The sequence below is a fragment of the Mya arenaria genome, chromosome 16 (genome assembly GCF_026914265.1).
Source record: "Mya arenaria isolate MELC-2E11 chromosome 16, ASM2691426v1".
Lineage (NCBI taxonomy): Eukaryota > Metazoa > Mollusca > Bivalvia > Myida > Myidae > Mya > Mya arenaria.
The window spans coordinates 16,784,657-16,806,633 of record NC_069137.1 but is presented as its reverse complement, the minus strand read 5'-3'; the positions used below and the strand labels follow the sequence as shown (position 1 = coordinate 16,806,633).

At 35.8% G+C, this 21,977-nt stretch overlaps 1 protein-coding gene across 3 annotated transcripts in view; it reads right to left on the bottom strand.

Moving 5' to 3' along the window:
* LOC128221089 (dual specificity protein phosphatase 12-like) overlaps positions 1–15,286 on the bottom strand; it is a 39,777-nt gene extending 24,491 nt beyond the window's left edge. The window contains exon 1 of one of the 3 annotated variants that reach the window (XM_052929538.1): positions 15,230–15,286. Coding sequence is in view for 1 of the 3 variants with exons in the window: in XM_052929536.1 (XP_052785496.1) it covers positions 125–131 (7 nt within the window). In the remaining 2 variants the exon portion in view is untranslated. Of the gene's footprint in view, positions 1–124; positions 154–430; positions 490–15,229 lie in introns of those variants that run through there. The other 2 variants (XM_052929537.1, XM_052929536.1) reach the window with 2 other exon arrangements.
* Between the last annotated feature and the right edge of the window lie 6,691 nt (positions 15,287–21,977).

Genomic DNA, 21,977 nt, shown 5'->3' with positions numbered 1-21,977 from the left:
AATCCATGGTTATAGGTCAATGATATTACTATGTATTTTTTCGCCCAGTGTTAAATGGTAGAGAGTTGTAGCGTTACAAGGATACATATAGGAAATGTTAAAATAATAAAAAAGTGTTCCTGACCGCTCATTATTGTAGCTAGTGCAGTGTGCTGTCTTGACAATCTTGTGTGTGTGTGCAAATATGGTGCGGCTGAATCATTGTGTAAAAATTGGAATTGAATCGAGTGCTCAACAATGACTGCCAGAGTATGCTTACATCCTATCTTTTGGAAATCCAAGTTTATTTTTGCTTGTCGCGAAATTATATTACAAACCATTTTTTGGAGAAAACAAACAAGCTTTTGATATGCAATTTTATTTCAAACATTAATGCGTAAACAATAAAAATGAATTAAATTCTACAGACATTAGGTCATTTGCATTTTACCTGTAAGTCTCTTGGTATCGGAGGTTTCTAAAAATGTTGCACAATAAATCTAAGGTTACAAACAACTATTTGGTGGGGTCGGGATTACGCATTAACCTCCCTTTGTAAGCCATAACGTTTTTTCAACGTTAAGATTTTAAAATACACTTGTTTTATGTCCACCGAAAAAATGGACCACATATATATAGTATATCTTTACCAATACCAATTTTATTATAAAGATTGTGCGATAAATAGCCAAACTGATGAGGAACGAGGAATTAAATCGCTCTGTCGCGCGAAATAAAATCGCACTTGGCTTAATATACAGTAGAACCATGTACTCTCCTCCCCGCCCCCACCTTTGAAAACACAAAAAGGGCGCGGATGCGTAGTCAGGCTCGACGCCATTTGAAGGTACAATATTAATACAATGTGTAACAGTTCTGCCCTGCTCATTTTATTACATAAATACATATGGTAATATTCCAATTGTTATTTTAGTGCACTCATGACGAGTCAGTTTTTAAATAAATTAAAAATACCAATCTGCTTATTCACTGATTACGTTTTTGGTTTTCACATGATGCATTCCACACGCCTTTTCTATATGCATTGTTTTATTACCAAGACACAGACAAGGCAGACTGCGATGGGCTATCGCTTTACACGTGCTAACTCGGCGAACATCTTGTTCAGTGATGAAAAGAGATTTCGCTTTCATGGTCAAGATGGCCGCGCCCGAGTACACAGGCGAAGGGGGGGGGGGGGAACGTTGAGTTGCCAATGCATTGTAGAGAGCGATATGCAAGGCGATTATGTGTTAGTGTGAGCGGATGTGTCACTGTGTCATTAGTAGACTGAGTTGATGTGGAGCGGGGTGATACAGGAATCCAGTGGATTTCACGTCCACCCAACGTGAAATCCACTCAGAACTCATTTATTTTAATTAATACAAATAATAATAATAATAATAATTAATTAAAATGAATGTGACCTGGGTGTATTTCACGTGGTGAGTGGAATTCACGTGAAATCCACTGGATTCCTGTATCACCCTGTACTCGCAATGACGTACCAGGCATATTTACTTTCTCCGCATGTTGGAATCTTTGATGAGGGACAGTCGGGGACTTAGGCTGGTCCTGGGGCCAGGACTACGAACAGTCTCAAGTCCAAATCAAGACTCAGACTCAGAAAAGCATTTTAATGAAGGAACACAAAATCATTTTTAATTTTTTTATTCCATATATTTTACAATAATATATGTAACTAATAAAACAACATTTAAATAGTAACATATTTCAACAAAATTTACTATCAATGCTTTGCTAGAAGGAAAGTTACAGTGAAATGAAGTTTTGCCATATTGAGGGTTGAGTCTGTGCTCACACGTGAGACTGTTCGTAATCACTGCCCCAGAACGGGACTATATGCCACCCACTCGCACAACAATGAAATTCCTGAATGCAAATAGGCTACAGCATCTTCCATGGCCGTCTAAGTCCCCAACTAAATAGTATCAAAATGTTTGGGCAGACCTCCAGCCGTTTTGTATGTAAGAATGCCCCCATCCCATTAACCCCCCCCCCCCCCCCCCACAAAAACACACACACACAAACAAACCTCTCAAGGAACTGCAGCACAGGGTTGTAATGGAATGCCAAAAGATCCCTGATGGCTGGTTCCGTATATAGTTACTTAATGTCCCATGGTCGGATTGCCAGGCTGTGATTCGTGGCAAATGAAAGCCAGACGAGTTATTAAAAAATGATGTCGAGCCAGCAATGAATTTGGAAATTGACTGAGGCTGTGATTCGTGGCAAATGGAAGCCATACGAGTTATTAAAAAATAGGGATGCAAACGAATATTCGAATATCCGAATATTCGATCGAACGTTTGGTATTCGAATATCAAAATCGGTATTCGAATATTCGATGCTTTTGTTGAATTATTAAATTAATAAACTTTTTGCCTACAAATATGTTCTTCGTCTGTCTTGTTTTTACAACGATTGACTCCTAATGCCAGAGGTGTGAACTTGATGACACTTGTCACGCGTCATATCGGATATATCGCCGGGAACTATAAACAGTCCTTGTAATTTTGCATTTACTGGCTGTTAGACAAGTGACATTAAACACATTACAATTATTTTTGATACATCTAAATGACTATGTCAATTAAGGTTTGAAGAGATTGGCCTTTATACAAGTGAGTTGTTTACATTGCTAATCAAGCTTGTCGATATTGCTCAAATCGCCTTGATAATATGAAGGACATGTGCTAGTTTTGTGCTTTAAACAGTTTTCCATGTTTCGAAAAAAAAACGCTCTTGCCTTGAAACGTGGTTTAACTTTTAAGGATATATGTCCTGTATTGTTGTACAATACATAAGTCAAAATCGACGTTTGGCCATGGTGTCGTCTTCTTTAAATATTGTTCGTAAACATTAATACCAGAACGAGGCTGCAAGTCACATGTTGGCGCATATCGTCATTTACTGTGACCGGGAAAATACGTAATTCCCGGATCTAATTTTGCATTGTTTACAAATATGAACACACAGGAATTGAAATAATTCGATTTTTTTTTGTTAAAGATGTATCCTTTTTCTTGGAATGTATTCTGAAAATGGGGAAATTCAGAGGCTAATTTGTGGAACAATAAGTATCCGTCGCGTGTAAACGATACGACAAAGAAGGGTAACAGGGCCCGACTTAGTTACTACAGTTAATAATAGTTTACTGCAATTCTAAAAGGTTCATTTTGGTATTTGAATATTTGATAAAAATAATTACCGAATATTCGAATATCAATTTGCCATTCGTTTGCATCCCTATTAAAAATTGATGTCGAGTCAGCAATGTATTTTGAAATTGACTGTTGTTAACTGTAGTGATACTGGATATTGCATAGCTTTTTGTTAATTATGTTGCAATCAAATTTATTGGATATATGTAATATGCGTCTTAATTTTACGATTTTTATGAATCATTTGGCCTTCATGACCCTTGTTACCTCGACCTTAAACTGATCTCAAAATAATATAATATAGGTCTTCTGAATACCAAAACAATAATATGTTACAGAGGTGATGAATCAACATTATATTAAATCATGCATTATGAATTAAAAAAGCAAAACTCATCAATTAAATGATATTTGCATAATGATTTGAGTTTTTACTTTTTACTTATGCTTTGTACCAAAAATCAAAATGGTGCCGTAAAATGTATTCAATATATATATATATTTGTACGTCGTTTAAAATCTACCTCTCCTGAAATTTTCATTGAATAACATACCCATGGTCTAAATATATTTCAAAATTAACTTAGGTTCTTCAAGTGTGTAAGTCATAAATAACTAGTTACATGTATTCATAAATACCCTGTGTATGCAGACCTTAGACGCCAGTATATTCCGAAGTACTTTTATACTCATATTAGCCTTTGGTTAATATATTTTATTAATGCGAGGAAGTAATAGATCTGATAGGTAGATTCTTTTATTCCTCCAAAAACGGAGAGCAGTACATATTTATAACATACAATACATGAATATACAGTTGATATAAAATCATAACATAGAAAAGAGTAGGAAAATGATATGCATGAAATCAATTTCAGGGTACACAACAATACAAAGAATGGGAAATAAATGACATGTCCCTACATTACACATCGTCCTGCATTTTAGATAGAGTTATGACAATGATATAAAAGGAGTGATATTTATAAGTTAAGTGAACATAGTGAAATAGATAGTTACTTTTACAAAAACAACCCAAATGAACAAGACTTTAAATGAGGGTATGTTTACACACATTGTACATGTAATAACATATGCGGTAAAAAAATGCAACGTATTGTGTTAAGGCGTTTAAACTGCCTGATTCGTTGTTATAATGTTTATGTCATGGATGTTTTTTATCTTTATTTTATTGGGTAAAAACTCATATTGTGTTGGTTGTATTTTCCCTATGTTTTTTATATTTTGGTACATGCTTGCACCATTTTCCTTGTCCTTACGATGTATTCAAATTCACTTTTATTACCCCTTATACGCTGTCATATGTGGTTATATACATAACATATTTCGTGTTTTGGATATCAAATGTTTATTTCATTACAGAAGCACAAAATAAGTAAAAACATGAAATTCATTGAGTTCGGTGACATATCTTATGTTGTGAAATAAAAACGTTCATCTACCGATATCAGCAAATATTTCTCTTAATATATAATACATATAATTACATCCACCACAATTTTTACCACCATATGTGACTGGTTCTACCATCTAAAGTCCTATCCAAACACTGCTTATATTTTTGTTATCTCTATAGTGAGTATTTTGTGAGTTTTTGCGTTCAAAACAACATCAACTTCATTTAATCACAGTGAAAAACAAACTTAGTTGCCAAGCATTAAAAAGTTGATATATTGGCTCTTTCGCATTGTGTAGAACCGGGATGTCAGTTGAGTTTAGTTTTATTCAATATTTCAAAATCTTTGTTTTTCATGAAAACTGCATTATAAGTATGAAAATCTGAAATACTAAAATGTATTAAAATATACAATGGTTCTGTTACTAAAGATTAAGAGATACAAATTTCATTGAAATATGTTGAGCATTCATGGAAAACCTTAATTTGCGTCACAAAAACAATGAAAAAGGGCGATTATTTAGAACTACACAGGGGAGCCTTGAATTGCTGAGCATCAACAATTTCATCTGCTCTACCTTTTGCATTGTGTTAAACCCATTCGGAACTCCTCGGCCATTTTATCGAAAACAACCTCGGATGTATTTGGACGGTTTACATACTCAAAAAGTGGTACGTTTAAGTCCGCTGCAAATAGATCGCGTAGTAATCTTATTTAGTAGTTAAACTTTATGACTTAACTCTAGAGAATCTTAATATGTTTGCAATAAAACACTTCATTGGCAATCAATTTAAACTGAGATCAATAAAAACAACTCTTAAACACTACATTTAATTTATGATATTATTCAAAAATTTACGAACTTCTTCAAATGATATACCGGCATACATCCGAGGTTGTTTTCGATAAAATGGCCGAGGAGTTCCGAATGGTGTTAAACCAAGATGTTGAGTATCACTTGAGTTTTCTCTTGACTGATTTTCTTTTTGCTTTATAGAATCAGAACCTTTCGAAATAAATACTAATATCTGAAATTCAAACTTTCTTGATATCCAAAACGAGAATTTACCAATTCCATTGAACATTGTTAGACATTAATGAAAAATTTCGATCAAGCTTAATTCTACATTGTACGTAAGGCTATTAATACACATGATCTTATACTTTATATATGCTTCTAGAAGGGCAATTCGTATTCAAACGTGTATTCTTAAATTTCCAAAATTATCAAACTTTATCCACAAGGTCCGATCTACCGTGACACTGTAGAAATAGTGAAGTTATCTTTGTTTAAAGTCTTCATTCGAAGCAAATTGTTGCCTTCCGACGTAGCATCTATGACGCAATTTATCACGTGGTATACACACAATGATCTAGCGCTGTGTAATTTCACCGAAACAATATATTAACCAACATAGCGCACTGCATGCCAATCAATAGTGCAAACATTATTAACCAACATGGCACACTGCATGCCAATCAATAGTGCAAACATTATTAACCAAAATGGCACACTGCATGCCAATCAATAGTGCAAACATTATTAACCAACATGGCGCACTGCATGCCAATTGATAGTGCAAACATCATTAACCAGCATGGCGCACTGCATGCCGATCAATAGTGCAAACATTATTAACCAACATGGCGCACTGCATGCCAATCAATAGTGCAAACATTATTAACCAGCATGGCGCACTGCATGCTAATCAATAGTGCAAACATTATTAACCAGCATGGCGCACTGCATGCCAATCAATAGTGCAAACATTATTAACCAACATGGCGCACTGCATGCCAATCGAGAGTGCAAACATTATTAACCAACAAGGCGCACGGCATGCCAATCGATAGTGCAAGCATTATTAACCAACAAGGCGCACTGCATGTCAATCGATAGTGCAAACATTATTGACCAACATGGCGCACAGCATGCCAATCGATAGTGCAAACATTATTAACCAACATGGCGCACTGCATGTCAATCGATAGTGCAAACATTCTTAACCAACATGGCGCACAGCATACCAATCGATAGTGCAAACTTTATTAACCAACATGGCGCACTGCATGCCAATCGAGAGTACAAACATTATTAACCAACAAGGCGCACTGCATGCCAATCGATAGTGCAAGAATTATTAACCAACAAGGCGCACTGCATGCCAATCGATAGCGCACACATTATTAACCAACAAGGCGCACTGCATGTCAATCAATAGTGCAAACATTATTAACCAACATGGCGCACTGCATGCCAATCAATAGTGCAAACATTATTAACCAACATGGCGCACTGCATGCCAATCGATAGTGCAAACATTATGAACCAACATGGCGCACAGTATACCAATCGATAGTGCAAATTTTATTAACCAACATGGCGCACTGCATGCCAATCGAGAGTGCAAACATTATTAACCAGCATGGTGCACTGCATGCCAATCAATAGTGCAAACATTATTAACCAACATGGCGCACGGCATGCCAATCAATAGTGCAAAACATTATTAACCAACATGGCGCACTGCATGCCAATCGATAGTGCAAACATTGTTAACCAGGATGGTGCACTGCATGCCAATCGATAGTGCAAACATTATTAACCAGCATGGCGCACTGCATGCCAATCAATAGTGCAAACATTATTAACCAACATGGCGCACTGCATGCCAATCGATAGTGCAAACATTATTAACCAACATGGCGCACTGCATGCCAATCGAGAGTGCAAACATTATTAACCAACAAGGCGCACTGCATGCCAATCGATAGTGCAAACATTATTAACCAACAAGGCGCACTGCATGCCAATCGATAGTGCAAGCATTATTGACCAACAAGGCGCACTGCATGCCAATCAATAGTGCAAACATTATTAACCAACAAGGCGCACTGCATGCCAATCGATAGTGCAAACATTATTAACCAACATGTCGCACTGCATGCCAATCGATAGTGCAAGCATTATTAACCAACAAGGCGCACTGCATGCCAATCAATAGTGCAAACATTATTAACCAGCATGGCACACTGCATGCCAATCAATAGTGCAAACATTATTAACCAACATAGCGCCCTGCATGTCAATCAATAGTGCAAACATTATTAACCAACATGGCGCATTGCATGCCAATCAATAGTGCAAACATTATTAATTAATACAGAAAACGATTAATTAATACTTAAGTAATAAATCATTCTTTCTCCGACTATGCCAGCTCGTGGAAAAGCAAATGTACAATAGGTACATGTATGTATATTTTAGAAGAAGAAATAGAAGAAGATTTTATTTCAGAAACGATAGCTCTATAAACACTTGTCAATGGAATGCATATTATAGAAAATAAAATTACACAATTTAACATTACACATGATCAAAATGATATAAAAAATATGTCCGTTAATAACATTTTCTACGGCGCACAAATAAATGATAAAACAAATATACACATCATAAACAACAACTTTTTCTTAAGTCAGTAAACCTATGTGGTCCGGTTAGCGCATTGATAAGCGCACTTGCTTCTCACCTAGGCGACCCGGGTTCGATTCCCGGCTCGGGCGCATGTGAGTTTGGTTCGTGGTCACCAAGCCAGACAAGTGGGTTTTCTCCGAGTTCTCCGGTTTCCTCCACAACACCAGACCACACTCTCGCGTAAAATCGTGCCAATTAGAGTGATTAATATACCGTTGTAATAACTTGTTTCACAATCGTTGTAAAATAAATATGTTTAAAAAACTAAACCCATGTGTCATTAATATTATCCTTATGCGAACTTTATTTTTCACAATGACACACACACATACACACAAACACGCAGGCATGTACACAAAATATAAACCTGTAAGTGCCCCACACACACACATATCGCTCGCTTGTATCACTACTCCAATAAAGATCTTTAGTTCAAGCATCACATTATTTTCTTCGTACTGTACCACATATATCCTTTGCAGTAAATTACCGTGAGTCCGATATGCGATTGGCGTTTAAGTGTGTGCTCATATGATTTTGTAAGTTACTTTTCCGTGTAAAGGCACCATGACATATTCCACACGTGTATGGCTTCTCATGTGTGTGTGTTCTCATATGACGAACTAACTGAGATTTCTGGATAAAACAAGTCCCACATGTCTCACATTTGTATGGCTTCTCTCCTGTATGTATGCTTTTATGTGACTGTAAAGAACTTCTCTGAGTGAAGGTAGCATCACATATCTCACACTTGAATGGCTTCTCCCCTGTGTGTATTCTTATATGTCTCTTTAAACCACCGTTCCGAGTGAAGGCACCATCACATATCTCACACTTGAATGGCTTCTCTCCCGTGTGAATTCTCATATGCTTCTGTAAGGTACTCTTCATATTAAAAGCAGAACCGCATTTCTCACATTGGAATGGCTTCTCTCCCGTGTGAATTCTCATATGGTTGTTTATATTATATTTAGTCGAAAAGGCAGCATCGCATAACGCACACTTGTATGGTTTTTCTCCTGTGTGTATTCGTATATGTCGCTTTAAATTACTTTTCTGAGAGAAGGGGATACCACATATTGTACACTGGTACAACTTCTCTCCTGTGTGTGTTCTCATTTGTGTATGTAAATCACTTCCCTGGGAAAAATGCCAAATCACATTTCTCACATTTGAATGGCTTCTCCACTATATGCAATTTCACTTTGATCATGATACGGAGCATATGTCATATTGCACACTTGTATGGATTTACTCCAGTGTGTTTTCTTTAATATCTCTGTCAGGTTCTGTTCTTAAAGAAAGAAGCGTTACAAAACTCAAGTATATGTTTTCCAACAATTTGTATTCCCATGTGGTTTCGTAGGGTATCTTTTATAGTAAATGATTTGTTACAGACGACACATATGTCTCATGTATGGCTAATCTCCTGTGTGTGAATCCATTTTAATCTGAAAATGGACAGAATGGATGCATGTATTAACAGTCCGGTTTAATACATACCGTTCATTTTATGTAGAATACGTACATGTTGTCACGTTAGTGCAATAACTCAATAACTAGTTAACTATTGCGGATAAATTAATGTAACGATTAAGGATATGTGTATTGAAATCTGCCAGTTACATGTACGTGCATGATATACGCAAAGCCTTATAATAAGGAAAAAGTAAGTTGAATTTAAGACATAGAAAGAATAACAATTCACTTTTTTAAATATTTTTTTTTCAAAATATTTCAATTAATATAAAGGTAGCAAAATATGTCTCCTGTGAAACTTTATTTGGGTGTCATCAACAGACAATAAATCAGTCAGTCGAATACCTCATGATGAATATTCCTGATTCTGACTCTATTCTTTATGAATTTCTGTTAGACTCGCCTATAAGACAGGCTCCCTACTTTAAGGTTAAAAATCGGGACCAGTTCTCCGTCTTATAGTCGAGGAAATACGGTACTACATATATAGAAAAAAGAGATGTTTGTCAAACATTATGCCCCCCCCCCCCCCCCCCTGAGCGCCATGTTGTCAGGATTATATGGACAATTGAATGAAATACATTGTTTGCATGGACCAAAATGACAGCTGATTTGTCGCTGACATTGGATGCCGTTGAGGCAGTTTTAAGATTATGATCATTCAAAGTTTGAGGATAGAGTGTGTTATGACCATGACTTTTGACTCTATGACCTCAAAATACATAGGAGTCATCAGCTGGTCACCAAAAATCTAAATGTTAAGTTTGAGATCCATGGGTGCAGGCATTGACAAGTTATCACACAGACAAGCTTTTTTCATTCAAGGTCACTGTAACCTTGACCTTTGGCCCGATGACCCCCCAAAACATTAGGGGTCATCTACTGGTCAGGCCCAACCTCCAAGTCAAGTTTGAGGGCCATAGGTGCAGGCATTGTCGAGTAATCACACAGACAACCTTTTACCATTAAAGGTCACTGTGACCTTAACCTTTGGCCCAATGACCCCTAAAATCAATATTGGTCATCTACTGGTCAGGCCCAACCTCCAAGTCAAGTTTGAGGGCCATGGGTGCAGGCATTGTCGAGTTATCACTCGGACAACCTTTTACGCATCAAGGTCACTGTGACCTTGACCTTTGGCCCAATGACCCCCCAAAACAATAGGGGTCATCTACTGGTCAGGCCCAACCTGAAAGTCAAGTTTGAGGGCCATGGGTGTAGGCATTGTCGAGTTATCACATGGAAAACCTTTTACCATTCAAGGTCACTGTGACCTTGACCTTTGGCCTGATGACCCCCAAAAACAAAAGTGGTCATCTACTGGTCAGGCCCAACCTCCAAGTCAATTATGAGGGCCATGGGTGCAGGCATTGTTAAGTTATCACTTGGACAACCTCTTACCATTCAAGGTCACTGTGACCTTGATCTTTGACCCGATGAGCCCCAAAAACAATAGGGGTCAGCTACTAGTCAGGCCCAACCTCCAAGTCAAGAATGAGGGCCATGGGTGCAGGCATTGTCGAGTTATCACTCGGACAACCTTTTACCATTCAAGGTCACTGTGACCTTGACCTTTGGCCCGATGACCCCCAAAAACAATAGGGGTCATCTACTGGTCAGGCCCAACTTCCATATCAAGTTTGATGACCATAGGTCCAGGCATTGTTGAGTTATCACTCGGACAAGCTTTAAAATTACTTTACCATTAAAGGTCACTGTGACCTTGACCTTTGACCCGATGAGCCCTAAAATCAATAGGGGTCATCTACTGGTCAGGCCCAACCTTCATGTCAAGTTTGATGACCATACGTCCAGGAATTGTTGAGTTATCACTCGGACAAGCTTTGGTCTACCGACGGACCGACCGACCGACCGACATACCGGCATGCCTGTGCAAAGCAATATACCCCTCTTCTTCGAAGGGGGGCATAATAAAAGAATATGATGCTTGCACCAAGGTGACGATGTATTCCTCACTATTGTTCAAATGAATACTACATATAAAGAAGGAATGTAAAACATCAATGGAGAAAACAAACAAGAGGCCCAAAAAGGCCTATGCTCTACTGGCTGCGCTTGTGTGGTCAACATCACTGTTTTCGAGAAGAACCAACCCCTTATGGATATCTGAATACTCAAAACTGAAGACTGTTTCACGTTCGCAAGCATTTATTACACAATAGCACTTTTTTATACTATCAAGGCCCATAATCTAATCATTTCAAGGCCCATAATCTAGGCATACATGGGCAGATCTAGCTGGTTTTCGAAAGGAACCCAGCTCTTTAGAATGGATATCCAAATACTGTACAAGTCTCATCAAGATACAATCAAAACTGAAGACTGTATATCGTGTTAACGAGCAATTGTTTACTGACATACTGATTTCTTTTACTATCAAGGCCCTTAATCTAGGCATGCATGGGCGGATCTGGCTGGTTTTCGGAAGGAACCGAGCTCTTATGGATATGTAGATACTGTACAAGTTTCATCGAGATACAATCAAAACTAAAGTCTGTATCGTGTTAACGAGCACTTGGTTACATGATTTTTATACTATCAAGGCCCATAATCCAGGCATGCATGGTCGGATCTGGCTGGTTTTCGAAAGGAACCGAGCTCTAATGGATATGTAGATACTGTACATGTTTCATCAAGATACAATCAAAACTGAAGGCTGTATCGTGTTAACGCTGAATTGTTTACAGACACACGGACGCACATACTACGTACACATTACCATCGCATAAGCTCTTCTGGCCTTTGGCCAGTAGAGCTAAGATGAAATAGAAATGGTTGAGCAAATACATGTTTTACAATTGGACAATAGTCTGAGATTAATTATTTTCAACGCTGATTTTTAGAAATAATCCTAAACTTGAGAAATCAATTCCATCAAATCTAAACAAATGCTACCTGATGCTACCCCCAAACAGACCTGTGACTTTCGTATTCAAATCAAACGTAAGTGGGAACCCTGAATACACACATTGATGCATGGTAGGAAGTTCATTATACAAATGTGATAAAAATGAATTGATAAGAAACAGCCACATAGTGAAAAATATTCTTGATGTACTTTACAGCATCTTATCCAAGTGAAATCAGAATTTAAGCTCATTAAACCACATGCAAAAAAAATAAGATTTCCTTTTTCTGCAACCAGCGTGAGCAAACAGAACATTTGGTCTCATAGTTTTGTGTGAAGGTGCACTTTTCCAGATAATATTTGCTCAAAAAACTCTTTGAAGTTTGTTGCAATCTTTTTTTGAAGGAATCCTGCAGGGTTTCCTCCTTTTCAACTTTGGGATCTCTGACCTAAACACACATAGGATTATGTTTTTTGTAATTCTTTTATGTATTTATGGTTGTATAAATCCTATTTAACCACCTTTGGAGAAAAAAATGGAAGATTATGTCAATCAAGTGGATGATAATGTCAATCAAATGCATTAAGTGATACATTTAAATACAGAATATTGGTGAATATTATACCTCACATTAATTTGTCCCTTCTTTATATACATAAACTTGATCACTGTATTTTGATGAAAATCCAGTTTAATGACGTCAGCGGTCCATATTATATTTTTGGCCGCTGACGTCATACAATTGGTATGTGCGGCTTGCTGTATTTTCACAACGGCGAAAAATTGTCGCAAGTAAAAAATATTAGCTTTGTTCAATAAAACACATTTAAATCGCTTAAAAAATATTGAATTACAATGAAAAATGTTTGGTATAATATAAGAAATATAACACACCACTTCGGGCCATATGACATTATATGGACCGGTCAGTCAGCCCCCGAAGGTGAATGGTCCTCGTCTAACGCCTCGGTCCATATACACCTTTGGTGGTTGACTGGCCGGTCCTTATAATGTCATTTGACCCTCAGTGGTGTGTTATATTTCTTAAATAGTCAACTTGGAAATGAAATAAACATGTTATTGTAGCTTGTATAGACTTTCCATATTTCAATTCAATCCTATGCCACCAGAGAAATATAACAAAATTATCATGTTATTGGAATGATATAAGTTTTGAATTTTTTACTTGTGACAAAAGTCACATGAATATAAATTGAAATAATGTGTCATTTTGTAATCTAAGCATCAATATTAGTATAATTTTACTTACCAAACACTTCCTATAAATACATTAAATGTTGATACTAGAATGCTACAATGAATATCACTTGTTGAAAGTTATTAAAATAATTAATGTTTAAGTTTCATTAGACTAAAATATTACCATATTTTATGTTATTATTATAAAGCTAAATTATAATAAAAGTACTTTTAGAAAAAAAACATAAATCCTAAACTAAGAAAAGTCATACACTATAGTGTTTTATACAAAGCTGTTCATAGTTTGACTAATTATACATCTTACCATAATCATTCTATTAATCGCCTGGGCTTTTATTATAATTGTACCTGTCAGTTCGAAGTAGGGGATTGGCATTAATTAGAGACAACTGCTTTTATCAGAGATAAAAAAATCAGTTAACAATACCGGTACAATATTTGGATTAAAGACAAAAAAAGTGAAATAAGATCATATATAAAGCAGGAAATCAGGAAACTCTTTGTTTAAAAGATATGCTTTCTTTGCAAGATTTTGCCCCAAAAAATGATGGTTTTCAAGCCGAAAACTGAGGGGTTGGGCACTTAATAGAATAATAACGGTATTAAGCGAAAATCAGTTTCAAGTTCAATCAAAAGTAGAATATATACATGTATGTATATTGAAACATATCCCCAAAAGCATACCATCCGAAATAGCTGATGTCCGAAACAAATACACACTTTAAATTTCAGGTTTTTATTAATTTTGAGCATTACTGCAGTAAAAAAACAACAAAATAAGTACTTTTCACAAAAAAATGCAACATATTGCACTAAAAATATTAACTTATACACAAAATGATTAACTAATAAGCCTATTCAAGCAGGTACAGTACACTCCACGCTGAACAAAAACTTTCCGTTTTCCTCGGTGGATTTTGGTCATCGCGGACACGACATCCAATTTATCATAATCCTCTCTCCTCGGTGTTTTCACACGTTTTCCCTCCGAGGCTGATCAGTGGACCGTATAATTACAATCGCCACGTTACTCAGGAGTGAAAACACCGCGAAACTCTGAGGAAACTGATAAGAATCGCCTACTGTACATGTATCTGATTTTGTGTAATTTATTTGAATACTGTTCTTCATATTACTCCTAGCCAATTTAGTTCTCAACAACACAAAAGCTGTATGACGTATTATGGTAAACAAACAACACGAGGTGTTATATCTAAAATGTGTGTGGATATCAACAGGCAATTAACAAATATTAGTTGAAAGGTATATTAATGACCACACGAGGGGGGTGGCCATAGGGTGGGTCTTATCAACGAAACTGCTGCCTGTGGTGGAGTGCACTGTATATAATGGTTAACTTTAAATAATTAACACCACTTTAATTAGGATTTTTGTTTTGCATTTCTTGAAAGAATGGATATGAAACTTTACTTCTATATGATTTTTGCATTGGTGCAGAATCTTTACCTGTTTTTAACAAAATCTAAAACTTTCATAAAAAATATTTTCCAGTCATTCTTGATTTTTTTAATTTGAGAAAACCGTGCATCACAAAATCAAGGCACATATTATATATTCTTAAATAATGAGTAGGTTTACCTTACACCAACTGTTTGAAATAGTTGGTCAGAAAAAGTTGAACATGTTTCAATTTATTGGGCGCAGTCCACCATATTTTGGTAACACACAACAATTATGTGGATACTTGAAGCAGCCAACATATACGGAAATCTTCGCAGCGGTTACTTCCCCTGTATATGGGGATAAAAATGTTAACTATTCACAGCCTGCATATAATATTCGACTTCAGCACTTAAACACATCGTATATTTCAACATTTTTTTTAATATTTGACTTCTGCTAGTTATCTACAAAATTATGTCAAAATAGTTGAGCCTCAATCTGTGTCCTCGGTCGTCACTAATTATTGTAAAAATCATTAATTTTAAAATCCCAAAATAATGAAGTTCAATATGTCTCAACTTCTTCCAAACTTCTTCTCTTTTTTACTTTTAAATTTCATTCTTGACGATTTATGACAATTTTTTTATTCGGGTTCCCATACTTTCGCTTTAATTCATTTCTATCCGAATGAAATCTTGTCATGGTATCGTTAGAGAGAGTTGTGTAAGCCTATTAATAAGGAGAAGAGTATACGCATATTTGATATTTATACGTAACATAACTGAAGTATTACACGAAATAAATGGCGGGAAGTTCACTCTGTGACATTCTGATCAATTATGATTTAATATTCGATGCTTTATTTTCGAAACTAAACATAAATAGATGAAACAGGTGTGTGAGTGTTTTATGTTTCCAGATCTACCAGTTCGCCTCACCCTTTACTTAATTGTCATTGAATGCATTTAATTATTTGGCCTGTTTTCTCTTTAATTTCTGTCTTTGTAGCTAATTTTATCATACGGTAGCTTCGATCTTTACTCAGAAAGCCGTGTAAAATGTATTCATTTATGTTGTACCCATGTACTTAAATCAGTGTACGGTTATTGCCATAAAGAGCAATATTATGTTGCTATATTGTAAACAATCGTTACAACTCTGCCATCTCTCGAATATATATATTTATACCTCGTGAATGGCAGTGTAGCGGTCCGCTGTAGGCGGATATGCATTCATAGTATAAAATTCCGTTATAGACGGAAGTACGCTTATGTACTTGTTTTGGTAATATGCAAATTAGCAAAGACCAGGCTCCGTGTGGAATATGACTTTACTGTATTAATTGTTGTGAATATAAAGACCAGTGGACCCCTTCAGGATTGTGCATGCTTTTCTCTGAAGGGATCTGTTGCGTCTTTGACGTCGCACGTTACAGTAGTAAGGATATACAAAAATGCAACGAGGCCGCCCGTGCTAAATAATGCGCGTAAGGCTTATTTTACTGTCATAAAAACACGAACATGGATTGTTTTATACATTATATGTACAAGGCAGATTATGTTCGCATAGAGAAAACGTTTCCTCCGAGCCTGTAGATAAATCCACAGTACACAGTATATGTATCGTAATCAATTGGTCAATTATGAATCACATGGTTTGGGTATAGGTGTGTGTTTTCGTGCATTTCGTTTTTAAACGTATACTTGGATTTTCAACCACATCAACTAAGATATTTTGACACCGATAACAAACATATATTAATAATTTATTTCTAATTCGTGTTTTAATTAAATACATCACATTAGATTAACTATGCACCATCTCTAAAGTACACATTCATTTTGTCGGGAATTGCCATTGGATTACAAGCTTCCAACTGGAGAATAATTGTGATGTTTAGGAGACGGCTTACTTGGATGTTAAATGTTAAACATCTAAAATAAAACCTATACATTCAACTATCTAAAAACATACAACATTGACTTCATCTTATCCCTCAAAAGTGCATTATGAAACATCTCAAATTCAGTATCAACCAAAAGGTCCCACCTGCGGTATTTTGCAATAGCAAACACAGTCTTTTGATCTAACGCTATTTAATTTTATTTAAACACAACTTACGATATTCAAGAAACGTGAGAATATTAACATACACATCATATATTATATGAAACACTTTAATAACTAGGATGTAGTTTAATTACAAAACATTAAAATAAAGTGTGATAAACTCTTGATTACGAAACAGTACATATATTTTGATTTGTATTTCATTTAGAGGACAACATTTAAAGTTATGTTTTAGGAAATCCTTCTTATTATATGTTACCTGCGATTCTCCATGGCCTTCTGTGTGAATGTTAACTGCGTTTCTTCATGGCCTTCTGTGTGTATGTTATCTGTGTTTTTTAAACCCTTCTCTGCCTATATTATCTGCGTAACTCTGTCTCTTTGATAACTTCGTTTAATCTTCCGCCTGTTTGTATTACTTTGCACTTTGCAAATATATAAGTTTTTTTACTAAAATAATAGAGGTACATTTAAAAAAAATAATATGCCTACAATATCCGGTATCACCTTAGCCCGGTATCAAGATAACCCGGTATCAGAAAGTGATACTTGGTACTGGGCGATACAAGGTACCGGATACCAGGCTTTAGCACCATCCCCTTTTAACGTGTTGTTTGCTTCATATATCCGTTTTATTATGTCTGTTACCTTTTAATGGTGGATTGCCAACATTGTTATTTCTTCAACATCAAAGTTGTTCTGACCATTATACAAGTTTGATTTTTTTTGTGTAAGTACAAATAACTCAATGAAGGGTTTAGTGGCCTATTTAGAACTAGGGGGAGTATTGTTGTACAAAACGGACTTGAATTAGTAATTATGATATTTTATCGTAATTCTTCACTGCATTTTATGGTCAAAATTATTAAAAACAATTATATCTGATACAGAAAATGGGCTTCTACAGAACTATCCACACTACTTTGCGTTTAGCAAACTCTTTAACATTTAAGTATTCATTTAGTTCTCTTAAGTTATGCACCAGTCAATTGTAACCATGCCCCCCCCCACCCCCAGGTCCGGGGAATAGCGGGGACTTTGACTTTCGGTCCAGCCAACCCCGGCTAAAATCCCAGTCCTGTGGGGGTAAACAGATTGTAAAATCCCTGGTAAAATGCCCCCGCACCCCAGGGACCCTAGCAAATACATACCATTGCATTCACCCGGCACTGCGGGGCCACCTGAAAGGTAAAACACGGCCCATTTCCCCGGCTATCCCCGGTATACCCCCAGACCAAGGGGGGGGGGGGGACATGGTTACCATTGACTGGTGCATTAATGCCACAATACCACTGATTCATACCAATGTAAAATATTCTTTGACTGTAACTCCAAAATATTTAGCACTGCATATTAAAAACACAAAACTAAAACATCAGGGTTTGAATTTAGACTCCCATACTCGCAATGTGCAAGGGACATTTGCAAATTGCTAGTGACTTTTATTCAAGCTTGCAAAATTCTGTGACGGCTTTTTCTTGACGTCAAAATGTTAAAACAAAAGTAGAATAAACATAAACTTATCTCTGCCACGAAGTCAAAAGTAAACAGCTTATAAATGATTTGTTTACCAGTATAGTAGGCAATACGGAGTCACACTCTAACAAATACAGAAAAGACCGAGTATAATTTTGAATTTTGCCCCTGTGCTCCCAGGTATGTTGAATACAAAGTAAGTACAAATGACGTAATTACCTAACTCAGTAGCGCTTTTGTGCACAATATTTAAACCCATCAACTTTCTAATATTTCTGCCCAACTGTCAAAGTAAACAATGTCAGTAAACAGCTTTGTTATCAAAAAGTGCCCAGCCACATTTGATGAGTCATCCGAAGCCCCCAAAAAGAATAAGCCATCCACAAGCGCTTTGAATTTACAGGTGGATATACAAAAAGACAAACGATTCAGCCATATGGTCCAAGAAATAGTAGCTAATAGCTTCGCCACTCGTGAAAATATGTTTTTCTATGACACTCGTGAAATAAAATACGATCTTACACTGAAATAAACAAATATCCTCTATATATATTTGATACTGGTATGGTTGAATAGTAAGCTGAACACTGTTTTCAATATTAATACTTTTTAATATTCATACTACCAGCTATGTCTAAGGTGAACATATCTACTTCAATTATAAGCCAATAATAAAATTGTGAGTTGATTTTTCCTTAAAATTGCGAGTTGCCTCGAAAAGCACTCAAAACTTTGCGAGTGCTATTCAAAGTTAAATTCGAAACCTGAACATCAATTATTTTTAACCAATTCCTTTTTTTTAACATTAGTGTATCATGAAAAAATTATCTCAGGTGGGCTTCTGTCAACAATTCATTGGTATTTTGGAACTATCTAGCAGGTATGCAATATCTTGCTGCTCGATATACTTAGTGTTCACTGTTTGGATCTGTCATTCTTGGTAAGAAATGTGAAGAAATACTTTGAATCACCCAAACAAAAATCGTCAAAGACTTTAAGCGGCTGTTTATATGGACTATGCTAGAACATGTACATATTAATTTACCCATGCATTATGAATACAAACAATTTATATTATATAAATATTTTTCAAGCTTGTTCTTGTTTCAAACTCTGCTGATACATTTTTTATAATTTATGTTGTTATGATATTGTCATAACAGAATAAAATATAAAAAACCTGTATCAGATGTAGTCAAAATAAGAACAAGCCCCAAATTGCATATTATTTGATAAGGCATAACCGACAGACTTGCATTTAAGTGTTGATATAAAATATCCCCTAAAATACAGGCTTTGCAAAGAATGAATTCTGATTAAAAGTTTTATGTCAGTTGCCATTATGCCAATATCTGAAATGAGACTTATTTCATAAGTGTTACTCCTCCAATGCTTTTCCCTGAAATACAATTATTAAAAATATTGGAGTTTTCTCAGTAATTTCAGATTGGTATAAAAATAGCTAGGTGTTTGACATTTACAGTAGTCAGACTGTCTAGGAAAACAAATTCTTTTATCAACTCTTAAAAGGTCAACTAATAACGTTTCATGTATGTTTAAATGCATTTCTGATCTCTTAGATTTTTTTTTAATTCTGTAGATCAAAATCCCTTTGCTTCCTATTTTTACATTTACTTGTGTGTTTTTTTTGAAAGTTGACATTGTCAATTCCTCTAACAAAAATTGTTGTGTGTTGCATTAGTGTGGTCATCATCGGCGTTGTGCAAAAACGTTTATAGGTAAATAACCTAGATGTTCAACTGAAACTTGGTACCCATGTTGCCAGGGGCAATTTGCACATGTATAGCAAAGCCAATCACTCTAGACAGATTCAAGAAAGGTGAATCTCATTTAAATGTCCCATGTGTAAAGAAATATACATACTTGTATAAAGTTTAAAATCGAATTGCTAAATAGTAAGTACGTAGAGACACTTTTGCGGATGCTCTTATAAATATTGATAAACTTATCACCAAAAACACTGTCCTTGTCATCAAACATCGTTTTTTTAGACAGAAATCATGAATAATGAATTTTAATTTGATGATGTGAATTAGTTTTATTGAAACACTTTATAATATGTATGGGAATAAAACCTGTTATATTTCCAACATAATTTCTTTGACCCATATAAACACTAATTGTCAGTACGGAGTATAACTTACGTATATATTTTTTCAGATTACCATGGATATACATGTACATACAGGAGAAAAAACGTACAAATGCAGGACATGTGATGTTGCTTTCTTTCATAAAGCTGATTTAAAGAATCATTCAAGAATACACACCAGAGAGAAGCCATACAGGTGTAAGGTCTGTGATGCTACTTTCTCTCGGAATTATCATTTAAAAACACACATAAGAGTACACACAGGAGAGAAGCCACACAAGTGTGATATGTGTGATGCTAATTTCTCAACGAAAAGTAGTTTACTAAGGCATATTAAAACACACATAGGAGAGAAGCCGTACAAATGTGAGATATGTGGGAATGTTTTCTCTCACAATACGTCTTTACAAGCACACATGAGAATACATACAAGAGAGAGGCCGTACCATTGTGAAGTATGTGATGCTGATTTCTCTAAAAAAAGTACTTTACATTCACACATGAGATACACGCATAAAAGAAAACACAAAGAAAAGAAGCAATACACGTGTAAAGAATGTGATGCCGCTTTCACTTGGAAAAACCAGTTTCAAAAACATTTAAGAGTTCACACAGGAGAGAAGCCATTCAACTGTGATACTTGTAATGCAGATTTCACGCTGAAATGTAATTTAATCAGGCATATAAAAATACACATAGGAGAGAAACCGTACAAGTGTGAGATATGTGGGGATGTTTTTTCTCAGAATAAGTCTTTACAAGTACACATGAAAATTCATACAGGGGAGAGGCCATACAAGTGTGGAATATGTGATGCTGATTTCTCGGAGAAAAATACTTTACATAGACATATGAGAATACACACTGGAGAAAGGCCATACAAGTGTGGAATATGTGATGCCGATTTCTCTCAAAACAGTACTTTACATATAAGAAACCACACAGGAGAAAAGCCATACAAGTGTGAGTTATGTGATGCTGCTTGCCCACAGAAAGCTGATTTACAAAACACATGGTAAAACACACTAAAGTGAAGCCATACAAGTGTGGGATATGTGATGCTGGTTTCTCTCAAAAAAATACGTTACATACACATATGAAAAAACACACAGGAAAAATGATGTAGAGGTGCAAGATTCGGCTTTCTCTTAAAAGTATTTTAGAAAGGTATTAACGAATACACATTTGATTAATCCGTGCCATAGTGCTGAAATAACGTAAGGAGAAGAAAAGACAGAAGAGTAGAAGAGAAGAAAACCATGCTTGACTCTGGTTTATTTTATG